The sequence below is a fragment of the Tyto alba genome, unplaced genomic scaffold, assembly GCF_018691265.1.
Source record: "Tyto alba isolate M040663 unplaced genomic scaffold, T.alba_DEE_v4.0 Super-Scaffold_48, whole genome shotgun sequence".
Taxonomy (NCBI): domain Eukaryota; kingdom Metazoa; phylum Chordata; class Aves; order Strigiformes; family Tytonidae; genus Tyto; species Tyto alba.
Window position 1 is genome coordinate 28118920 of NW_024881324.1, and position 12732 is coordinate 28131651.

Sequence of the window (12732 nt, forward strand, 5' to 3'; positions counted from 1 at the left end):
AATCATTCCGAGAACTTCTTATATGCTAAGTATTCAACAGATTTTGGGTTGATGTGAACAGCTGATGAAAAACAAACTGGAAATTCACAACATATATTAATCATGAAATAATATTTCTTTTAGAAGTTATTTGAAAATCATTATTGCTCGCAAATACATGTTCTCCAGGAATTTCTCATCAAGACTGAAACAGTCAGCTGTACATCAGAACATGTAAAACTACAGTGTCTACTCTTAGGAATTTAAAATCTATCAAGCCACAGAAGAGACGAAAGAAAAGGAATATAATTATCAGGCTTATTTTTTATATATGAGTAAGCACTTCAAATTGATTACGTCCTTCAGTAAGATTCAAGTAACCATTTCTGCATTTCAAACTATCGCTATTCTTTCTCTGATATGAAGGATACAAAAAAGGAGCTGGCACACCTTAGGAAATGATTCAACACAAGAACAGCCTTATGAGTCAAGTCTGGAGTGCATCCTTGTAGAAGAAGAAGTGAAGATGCTTGTGAGAGAAACCGGAGAGCAAGGGAAATAAAATTACCACCGCATAAGGAGAGTTTATGCGAAGTACTTAGTCAGGTGAGTGACAGGCAAGAACAAATGGGTTTTGTAGCTGTTTTACATGATCAATGATGTTATTGAGGTGGCACAGAAAAAAGAATTGCATAGCAAGGTGAACAAGATTCTGACTATCAGGACAAGGAGAAAAGGACTGAGAATAAGGAAAAGGAATTCATATTTGAGTGATGAATACAGAGAAAAAAAAGTTGTAAGAGTTTTGCTCTGCACACCCGCTTCTCTTCTGGGAGCAGCAGGACTTCTGCTTCTGTTAGGCTAAGCTTAAATAGTTTCATGATGCTCCTAGAAGGAAAGAAGCGGGCTGAAAATGCTATAATGGGGGGAAGCAAAACACTAAAAATTAAGTGCCACCGTAAGCAAGCCTCGTTTGAGGAAATGACAGTAGGAAAGCCACAGCATGCGTTTGTATTCTGTCCCTGGAGCATTACAAACCCAGCCCAGGCCTTTGCAGCGAACCAGTCCCGCCCGCACTGCGTAGAGTCACCAAACGCGCTGCACGAGCCACCAGGTGCCCTGCGCTCACAGATCCGCGCAAACCGTTTTGTCCAAAGAGCACCAGGGATCCATAAGCCAGGAAACGTTTTACCTGCCTCTTCTTAAGCTTCAGGGAACACCCTCATTTCTGGAAGGCCTGCTCTCTGCTACGGTGCCCCACCAGGAACCCTGACAAGACAGCGCCTGACAATAACCGACGGACAGAGCTTAAAATTGAGGAAACAATACGAGAACTTCTCAGGCTTCGGATAGCTCTGAGTCGAAATAGTTTAAGATCTTGGCTATCCTTCTCATATTTTTCTGGTTTCATCAGTAAGCATCTGTTTTGAATAATTAATTTTTATCAGGTGGTATGAGATTGGAAAAAAAATTGTATTTATACATACTTATGCCTTGTTGGTAACATTCTAACTGAAAAATAAAAATTTATTATGAAGATAAAGGTACTGAGAAGTGGAGAAGAGAATGTATTCTTTCTACACTTTTGTAACTTTTAAGAAAATACGCGACTTATGGCACATGTCCCTTAATGGGATGTAGAGAATTTCCTTAGTTTGCCAGGTAATTAACATTCATGTTCTGAATTATTTGGTGTCAAATTCTCTCAGGGTGATAAAATCATAATGTAGCAATTACAAATTACAATTATACAAGACAATACTGAATTCAGACTTTTTTGGTATCTAATAGCTATTTCTTTCTTAATTCGACTGATGATTCCAACAAGCCATCAATAGATTCAATGGCTACGTAGACTAACTGTACGGCAGTTTCAGTGTTAGGAAAAATTCTTTGAGTATTATAACTCCACTTGAGGTTCTTTTGAAATCAGATACAGCAGAAAAATAGCTAGTAATGGTGGTTTTCTTTCATTTATACTTCATTTATACATATTTCACATGCCTGCTTTCAGACAAAGTTTTTAAGCACTACCTTTTCTATGAAGAAATTCAGCTGTGCCTGCCTGGAAACACTGTGTTAAGGCCTCCTAACCACCTTCCACGGGTAGAACACGATGACAGTTTGGCATGATTCAGGACAAAAGGGCACAACCTCTTGAACACAGCAGCCTCGGAGAGCAAAGGCTTGGGAAGGATCTTACATGTGCCCCCACACAAATCCCTTACTCACATAGCAGAAGTAACTCCCATTCAATAGGAATATACGTTCAGCAATTCACCCGTTTGCATTTCAAAAAACACCACGACCAATTCCACACTAGTTGACTGTTTCCCTAAATAAAGAATGTAGGATTGTCATGAACTACTGGGCGTATTTCTGTCACTTGGTAAACTGCTAGAGAGCCACTGATGGCCTGTTCCAAGGAAACGTAATGATCAAGGTTTGCTCTCATTTTAATGGCACAATAAAGACCTACTCCTCATGACACACTTCACACCAAGATACTGTTTACTTTATTAAGCTTACGTTTACCACTTTCTGTAAAGTTTATTATGAAAACACCACACCAGTTTATTGACCCCAGGAAAATTAAAACATGAATAAATTATTTCAGCCTTGAAATAAATGTCTTGTGATCTTGGAGATATTGCTTATTACTTGCTGGATGTTACTGACCATCATGTATCTCCAAATCTACTTCAAAGCAGCAGGTGGTGTGCCTGCACAGAAATCAATGATATTACACTGCTGCAAAAGCAGATTATTGGAATAGTGAATCAATAAAACCTAATGACAGACGTAGCTTATCTCCCTGTCTTCATTAGATCACCATTTAAAAATCCTGTAGAATTTTTGGAAGAAAACAAAAAGGCTAGATGGAATTTTACACTAAACTATGATTTATGTATATTGTATTAATTTATTTTTTGCTGGAAGGACATAACATTTGCAGCGCTGGAGTATGTTCAATTTAAGCTACACTTGTGATGACTACATACACTGGTGATTTTTCAACATTTTTTTTTTTAATTTGCAATGCACCCAGTTTTCCAGCAAAGATGCAGATGCCTGTATAATACCTTGTCTTTCCGTCTTCCATTTTTGCATCCCTTAAATTAATCCACAGACCCACTGAAGCTGAATATCATTCATGTTGGCAATACCTGATTCTATACTCTTGCTTTTACAATTTAATATGCAGCCTTATAAAAGGTCTAAAAGATAATTTACATTTTGGTAATGAAAATGATAAATCATACATATCTTTTGCTCTGATGTTAGAAAGAGATCACGTAATATCAGCATATACTTTGACAAGTTGGAGGACACTTCTTAATTGAATACAACTCCCAGGAGCTCACTAATTTCAAGTATCTGCTATATTTTAATGAGCTACACAATTGGTTTAAAAGGCATAATAAGGATATGGCAAAATTAGCATCTTAGTGCATGTATGATAGGCGATAAATCTGGATTCATTTCCATGACTGAAATAAAAACATTAAAACAGATTCATAAATCATACTGCTGGAGGGGACTGATTAGATCCAAGTTTGGTTTTTGGCATATCACAAACCATGAACTTCCCTGAATTAATTCCTGTACTAATCAAAATACAGTATGAGCTTGTAAAATATATTCGTTACGCAAAATGACAAATAAAATTAGTCATGCATCTTAGCTTCATATTTTGCGAGAGTAACGCCTAAAGTCAGGCTGAACCATGTGCAGGATGCTGCTGAACTCTGGGAAGAGTGTCCCTTTGTGTCTCTGGGTGCGACACCAGCTGGGAAACCCTTTGCAAAGAAAGTGCTGTAACATCTGAACAGAAGTCCATAAAACTTTATACATGTTGCAAAACAAGTCTGTACCATAGAAAGTCAATTTATAATGACCTAAAAGTTCCTTCTGTCTCTGAATTAAAATATAAGTAAGTACTACAGGACAAGAGCAATCAATCAACTGAGGTTATAAATGCTACTCCTGAAAGCGCTGCACCAGAGAAGAGACTGTGAGTGGAGAAATGCTGTACCACAGGGAATATACAGTGTTGGCTTTGCAAACAATCGCTGCAAAACAAATACCAACTTTCCACTATGTAAACAATCAACAGCAAAATTTCATTTTAAGAAGTCTAAAAAAAATATTCTTCATTGGAACTGTCTTTCAGTTTTCTCAGCCTTTCCAGAATATGCACAGATAGAAAGATAGCTGATCTACATACACAAATATAAATTAGCTCATAATATATAAATTCTGATAAAAATAATTATTCCAGCAATTGATTATTTTAAAATTAGTTTTAAAAAGAGACATTTTATGAATCGTAATACTCTGTTTGCATGCTGAACAGAGCAGTATTATCACAGTAATGTTAAATTATATTTATCACAGTCCCAATTCTTCAATTCATTTTGTCCCACATCAATGTCCAATTCTCACGCTTATCTTGCATATAATTTTAGTTGCACAAACTTACAGCTTATATTACTTTTTTTTTTTTTACACATATGAATTTAATTCCTGTCATCATCACACATTTTTAAATGCAAAGAGAAGAACTAAAATGAATGAAGAATTGATACTAACGCTTGGCACCACACTATTGACAGTGTTTACAATTAGAAACAAGCATAACTGAAAATGGGCTGAAATCTCCAATCTTCTCTGTTCAATTTAATTTCCATGAATTGACCTCTGTAATCTAGCAATTCCAAAATTTTTTCGCTTACAGATTTTTATTTTTTTACATTAATGAGCAAATATATATAGGAATGAGTGAGTACATGTCAAATACCACTTACTTTGGCAACACCAGAATCTGCACAACAAAAATGCAGAAGAATATGAGACAGGCACAAGTCACATAATACTTAAATGCAGGCAGAGTAGTTGCTCGGTACTAGAAGAAAAAAAAAAAGGCAAATGTTAAAACCACAATTTTCGAAGCACCCAACTGAAATTTCAGCTTAAAGATGCAGATATGTACAGGCAGACTTTAGCAACAGTAAATTTCCTGTTGTTCAATGACTTCCACATGCACTTACATAGGGTTAGGGATTATCAGGCATAGTATTGAATCATCTTACTTCTTGAAGAACAGATTAAGTAGATATGTCAAATGCTTTTGCCTTGTGCCTCTGGAGAACAGGACTATCCCAAATTCATAAAAAAAGTTTAATTAAAAAAAAAAAAAAAAAGGTGAAAGCATTTATTTAAAATATTTTTAGGAATGGCCAACCACTCAGCTGATTCCAAGTTTCTTAGTCATTAATTCCTCAAATTGATTTTCAATTATTAATAAATAATAAACGGGCTGAAACAGTTATAAAAAAAAAAGTAACAGCCATTTAGACAGGAAACTTCTGAGCACACAAACCAGCAAAATGTAAACTGCACTACAGATGTCTATAAACGTTCTATTTCCAACTGCACAGCTAGCAATCATACTGATATTTACTAGGGCTACATTATTACTTCAATTAAAATATTTTGTGTCTGTATTAAAAGGCCTCATATGTCCACTGACACTACTAAACACTTCATATTCTTAGGAGAGAGTCAGTTTGATCTGTTTTGTCATAAAAAAAAAAATCTTTTTATGAATCTCTAATTAGCCTGTCTAGAGACATAAGAATTAAGCAATGAAGTATTTATCAGAGTTGTTCTGCTATTTCAGATACATATATCTAGATCGAAACCAATTAAGAACTTAAAGAGAAATGACCTAAGTACTGGGCCTATTAAAGTCTCTTACCCTGTTGAAGTTTTTTTCAAAGGGTAAGAGTTTAAGGTTTGATTATTAGAAGAAACCGTACCAAGCCTTCTTTTCACAAAGTGCTCAAAATGCAAACTTCATAAAACGGAAAGTGGGTGAGCTGTGCTTTCTACCTGCAAGCACACAGCTGTGTCGTTGTGCTTGGTGCCAAGTTCTGACCCCCAAACTGATGCACCAAACTTTGCACGCACAGGCAGAACTTGAGGTTAGCAACCCAACAGCTTTTTTTCCCTTTCGAATTGTATGACAAATTAAAAGCAATCCTTATCACATACCTAACTGAATGTCAAGGCACAAGTATGGTTTTGATCAGTAGGTGCATTTGCAGCAAGTTTTGTTCTTTAATCTGTTGAATACGTTTGTAGTTTCTTCATGGTCTTGTCCAACAATTTTGGACCCTGAGCTGCTGTTAAAATCGCAAAAAATTCCAACCCACTTGTAAATTCATCTCTGTGTTTCATACTGCTCCAGACATTTCCCAACAAAGTCAGGCAACTCAGTTTTTAGGTTAAATAATTATTTTATTACCTTGCTGTACTTTTAGGTCCTACAGGGCCTAAAAAGCCCCTGTTTAAATCAAAAGCAGGGTTCTTACTGAGCTCTTTAAAGTCAAGACTGGACTGGTGAGTCATTTAAAGGCAGTGAAGGAAGATATTAAAAAGTCAAACGCAAAAGAAACAATTAGTTCTTTGCCATTCCATAGCACTTTACAGTCTAAAAGAGATTAGACTCCTACAGGGAGCATCTATGCAGCCAAGTAACTTATTTCCCCAATTTTCTCCAGAGTCACGATTCCCTGATTGTCCCAAGTGCACATATGATGGTTTTCTCTCAAGTTCTCTTCCAGCACTTATCAGTTAGCACCACCCACTTGAAAATCTGAATGTGCTCCTAGGCGCATTCCTCCACATCACTGATCCACTCAGTGTACACCTGAAACACTATGGATGAGACCACACCAGGTCCAGCTTCTTCTCTCTTAGCTATCTCCCGGTCTCACCGAGCCCTGCAACTTCTTCCACCCGAACGCGCGGCCAAGGGCGTGCAACACCTGCGTTTCGCAGCTGGCCTTAAGAACATTGTTCTGCTGAGCTGTGAAAGAATCTGAAAATTATTTCAGCTGCTTTGAACCGAAAGGTATCTACAAAAACAAATAAATACGTATACGACCACCACATGGGACCCAGAGGATACTTGCACCTACGCTGTACGGCATGAACACAACAATATGGTAATAACTTCTTCCACCCCGTTCTTGTCAGGCTCACTCATACAGACAGTTGTGGTCAAACCTCCCTCCGACCTCCCTGCAGGACAGCAGCACTGCTCAGTTACCCGCTGCCCTGTGCTCATGTGAAAGCAGAAAGCAACTCTCCAGTCTTCCTGCTGAAGCTGTGCCAGCATGTAGGAATACACGTAAGCTCTACAAGGCCATAAACCAAAGAAAAGGCCTAACATTCTAGTCATGCCAGTCACCTAAAAGGGAGGAATCTTCCATTCTGATCATCACTCCAAGGACTAGAAACAATATTATTTACTCCACCTGTATGTACATGTCTCACATGTGTTTTATCACACGTATTAGTCAGAAGAACATCCAGCGTGTTGCACTGAAGACAGCTATGCTTCCTTTTTTTTTTTTTTTTAAGAACACTTACAGTATTGTTTCCCTGAAATGATTGTGATCATCAGGTGCATTTGGAGAAAACTAATGAACAAATTGTCTCATTACAAGACTACCATTATTACAGGTGCAGTCTTTGAGACATGGCAAAAGAAAAAAAAACAGAGGAGTTTGATAAATGTCTGTTGAGGATGTAAGTGATGGAACTTAGAAATTTTTTGCTCCAGTTACATCAAATTTGGACTATCAAACCACCTCCCACTTCTGCAAGACTATCAAAATTTCAAGAAATTCAAGTGAACTGCAGAGCCCTACAAACAGGAAACCAGTCTCAGACATCACATTAATAAAAACATTTCTGTAAATAAGATAAAATACTATTGTAAGGTTATCACACTTTTCCCTGCAGGACAAGTGCTGTGGCTATGGCTCTGTGTTATAAAAGCAAGAGATACAAGCCCCACTTAGGACAAGGAAAAGAAGGAATCAACCATGAATTTGCAGTGAAAATAACTTACTTCTTTTTCCAGAGTCTTATTATAGAAAAGCAGTGATATTCTTTGAATGTCTTCAGATTTAAGCCACTGCCTAAAAGAGAAAAGGAACATTATAATTGACATAAGAATAAAATAGTCCTGTCTTTTTATATTAATGAAATATAGTAAAATAAGAAAATCACTTTGAATAAAGCAAGTTCTTGTGTGTTGCAATGTATATGGAGAACTGCACTGGCACTAAAAGCAGAAACTACAAATCCCATCTCCCTTTTGACATCTATTGCTAACATACACATGAAACAAAAGCTCAGACGAACCATTTTTTTTCTGTCAATCATTCCTAAGGACCATCAAGACAGAGATTTAAGTGATGTAATTCTGACACTGATATTCCACTCATGTCCAAAATACTGTAGCATATCCAGTGCACAGAAGAGAATCTGAGATAAAAACAGTCCTTCACAAGGTCCTGTAAGAAGTGCACTGTTACCGCATACCAGAGTGGCAGGTAAATTACACTTTATGAATTCCTATTCCAAATGAGAATGTAAAAACATTACTAAAAGAGGTGGAGGGATTTTGTCTCTGAGCTGCATTAGTCTCTTGACCATGACCCCGTAATCTAGAGGTAGATTTTGATCTTTTTACTGATTATAAATCTTCTTCCCTGCTTAAAGATGAGAAATACAAAACAGAATAAGTACTTGCAGTGAAATGACAAATCTATTTTAAAAGAAGTGAATCTTGACAAAAGCTTGACATACCTTTTACAAAATGAAATGTTCTAATATGAAAGTCTACATTTATTTTAATGGACACTTAAGAAGAAACAGAATATTTAAATTTCAAGAGGGTTAGGTTGCTTGCACCTCAAGGGGACTAGATGAATTTGAAAAAAATATTTAAGCAGACTACTTCTGTGAACATGCAATATTTGAGCTTGAACAATAATAGCAGGGCTTGAGACTTTTTTGTGACCTTTCCAGCAATAACTTTAAATTAGGCTCTAAGTGTGTAGCTAATGACTTCTAAATAAAAGGGGATGTCTCAACTGACAGACTGCAATGCAAGTAAGTAACAGCAATGAACCACAGTGGAATACATCCTAAATTAAGGTCCTGGGGGAACAGGAGTGGACAAAGTGGAGTGTAAGCTATTATCTTTGATTTGTGAAATCTGAAATATCTGTTTCCTTGCCTGGGAGACTGTCCCTGTTCCTGTGCAATCAGTTTCATCATAAAAAGGGGATGAAAACTTATTCAGTTCTAGATATGCTCAATTCAAAAACAGATTTCCCAGATTGCTCTGCAATGGCTCATATCTACATCTCATCACAGGATTCTGAGAAGAGACAACGTGATAGGCTGCTGTACAGATCACATGATTCTGTTTGGGCCCAGCTGTAGTCTACTGGAGAAAACATTCAGTTTGAGGAACATTTTTGGTAAACTGTAAAAATTAAATGCAACTCTTATTCCATTTAGTTATAAAAATTGAACAGTTATAAAAACTGAACAAAAAGTAACCCTCTTCTCCAAATTTTTAACTTTTTTTTTTTTTTTTGGTATGGATTTTCTTAGTGACCGATTTAATTACCACACTTCTAAAAATTTCTGTCTGCACATCTGCTCCCAAGGTCCTAATTTGGTCTCTACACACTTGACTGCACATGAAATCAGTGCCATATAGAGCAAATGCTGCCTCAATACTCCACATTACAAGTTCGTATTTTCTGGAGTTTTCAGTTTTACTTTAAAGCTCAGGAAAAAAACTATACTGGTTTTAGGCAGCAGGTGCTGAGAGGTCTGAGATGAGGGAAACAGTATAATACAGACAACTGGAACTGAGAGTAAGTACAGAAGAGGGAGCACAAAATCACATACCTTTGGCACAGAGACAAGGGCTGAAAAATTTTGCCTACAGCCTGACTCCAATGAGCCTAAAAGTTACTGAAGTGTCTGCAAGTAGATGGGAACATGCCTCCTGGGAAGCTAGGTACCAAATTTCTGTTTAAATTCTTTTGCAATTCAAGGAACACAGACAGACGGATGAATTCTGCCTGCATCCAGAGTCGTGTGGTTTGGCAGGGCCTGCGTTGACTGGCAGTGTACAAGGAATTACGCACAGAACATAGCAGCCACCGTCACTTAAAGAAAAAAAGAGAGGAAATCGTGTGTCTCTAACATAGTGACCTACTCATCAAAGAGCAAATAACTTTAGTTTAGCTCCCTCTAGGCATGTATTTAGCTAGCAATTGCTATTCATCCATCACATGTCCTACAGGAGTCCCCTAAGCACCAAGGTTGAGGGTGGGACAGCCAGAGCTGCTCCTCCGCCTCCTGTGCAGGACAGGCACTTTGCAGCCAACAGAACTTTGCTCAAGGCACGGGGAAAAGAAACGCGGAGGAAGTGTGACAGTACAGCCTAATGGCCAAGGCATTCATCCGAGAGACAGAAGCTCACTGTTCCTCACTCACTCTTGAGAATCTGTATTTACGTATCTTTTATCGTAGTGCTCTAACGGAACAGCGGTGAGCAAACAGGTTGTAACTTTCCTCGTGCAATTTTGTAAGGAGCACTGCCAACTAAATCTACCGCCTGAATCACGCCGTAAGGCCCGCGGGCTGCTTTTCAGACGCCACAGTGTCACCTGCACTCCCGAGGAAGGAAGCGAACGCAGACGCCTGGAGCTACTGCCCGCGCGCAGGCGGCGCTGGGCAGGGCTGCTGGCGGACAGCGGAGCTAGCTGGGGAGCCAGCTGGGAGCAGCCAGGGAGCAAGCCCGGGGAAAACGCTACGCTTTAAAAACCCGAGGTACCATTTCGGTATGTAACACGCTATTTTACAGTGTTTAAAAACGGATTAATTTGCACTACGGCTTTGTCTTCAACCAAGAAGACCCAGACTCTACACTCCCTTATCTTCCAGTTACTGGTTGTTGAACACACGGGCATACAAATCCAAAGACTCACGTATTATGTCCATTTGGTTACAACCAGTTACTTTTTTCAAAGAATGACACACGGCAAAGAACCGTAATGTGGTTGAAAAAAGTCACACCATGCTGACAGCTCAGGGTGGAAGAAACATTGGCTATGTACAATGAATGTTTGCTTTTGAATTATTTTCATGTAGCTTTCTAATTAAAAAGGTTAAAAGAATGGTAACTTTAATACCATATTTTATGCCAAATAAAGTTTTGGGGCTTCTTTTATTTTCTTCATTCAGCCATAGACCTATCCACTATGCAATCCAGACTTTACACAGAAAACATTTAGAAATAGCAGTTTTGTCACTGATTTTCTTGAAGGTTTGCTTCTTGATTCACAAAAGCAAAAGATTTGCCTTCACAACCACTCCACTGGATTAGTTGAAAGAGTTATTTTCATTTTACAGACAAAAAAACTGATGCACAAAACCCCCATACAATTATAAAGAAAACAAAAACATGATTATTTTTGCGTCCTAAATGTAGGAAACCTTTTACTTAACTTTTCTGAGTGCTTAGCATTGACATAGTTAAAATATTATTGAATCAACTTGCCATTTGGGGAACCAGCACTTTTGACAACTTATTCTTGGGTGCCCAAATAATAATAATATCGTTTAAGTGATTCATTCAGCAAATCAATACAGGAATAGGTAGAAAATTAGTTTTGGAAGGTGGCATTCAGCCTCTCTGTTATAGAAGATCATTCCTTATCTTTCTTAAATTCTCCTTGTAATTCACAAAATGCACTGAAACTTTTTCAGAAAACTTGTTTATCACACGAATGTCTTTTATCCTGAAGTTTCACTGAATTTTATGCACTAATTAGATAGGACAGGGATACTCTAAGATAAAGCAACAAACAGCATGATCACACCAATATTTTAACACATTTATACAGATGCATTACTTTTGACATCAAAGCATCATTTTTACAATCTACTTATCAGAGCAAGTGTACCTAAAGACATAAAAACTGCCGATATTTATATCGCTGTTTTAAGCAAGCCTAGCATAATCAAAAGACTTTGCCTGTCACGTGACCTATCCTCTTTCACTGTATTCTTTGCATGACCTGTAACTATCAACACACTTTTCCATAAATAATTACTGAAAAAATATTTTCCTAAAGCCAAGTACCTTTTAATAAGACTATCAGATGAAAAAAACCCCAAATGTGACATATGAGCATTTAATAATTAGGTATAATACTCAGCTGTTAAGATTCTAAGTAACAGAAGTAGGGGGGGAAACACGTAATTTGTCACAATTATTATCTACATTTTTGAAGGCAATTCCCTTATTTAATCAGATACGTATAAGAAACCTGAACATTTATTTTGGACTGGTATTGATTTTTCTCTCAGTCTTATCTATTCACCAGCAAACAGAGAACATCAATACCACCTCCAGTTCTTCCTAGGACACAGGAAAAAACACATGCCACGTTGCCTCCCCCAACAATTTCAACATGTCATCAAACTTAGCCTCCTCTAAGAAATCAACCAACCAGTTGAAACAAAGAGACATTAAGCTATGATTTTAGGGAAAGTTTCCAACTCTGAGGCAATGTTTCTGTGACAATTGTGAAGCATCAATTTTCATGTCACTCTGACTCCCAAGCCAGATATTTCTCGTGTCTTACTTGTCTGCTCTCAGATGATATAATTCTGTAGAGTTATGGCTATCAGTGTATAGATAGGAATAGTTACAGAGCAAAAAACCCTCTGCGTGCAGACCAAGACAAGCCCAAGCTTCTGTCACACCATGATTCACAGGTACTGCTTTACCCCATGCAGTAGAAAATGTTACTGTGCAGCCTGTCTTCACAATGTGCGGAGATTCCTATGCCAGTTTTAGCG

General features: G+C 37.7%; 1 protein-coding gene across 5 annotated transcripts in view; it reads right to left on the reverse strand.

Annotated features, from left to right (window-relative positions):
* The window catches only part of ADCY2 (adenylate cyclase 2), a 232168-nt gene that overhangs the window by 55536 nt on the left and 163900 nt on the right, over positions 1-12732 (reverse strand). For all 5 annotated transcript variants that reach the window (XM_042806780.1, XM_042806781.1, XM_042806783.1 and 2 more), the window contains 2 exons: positions 7904-7973; positions 4788-4885 (listed from right to left, as the gene is read on the reverse strand). In XM_042806780.1, the coding sequence (XP_042662714.1) occupies positions 4788-4885; positions 7904-7973 (168 nt within the window). The remainder of the gene's footprint in view (positions 1-4787; positions 4886-7903; positions 7974-12732) is intronic.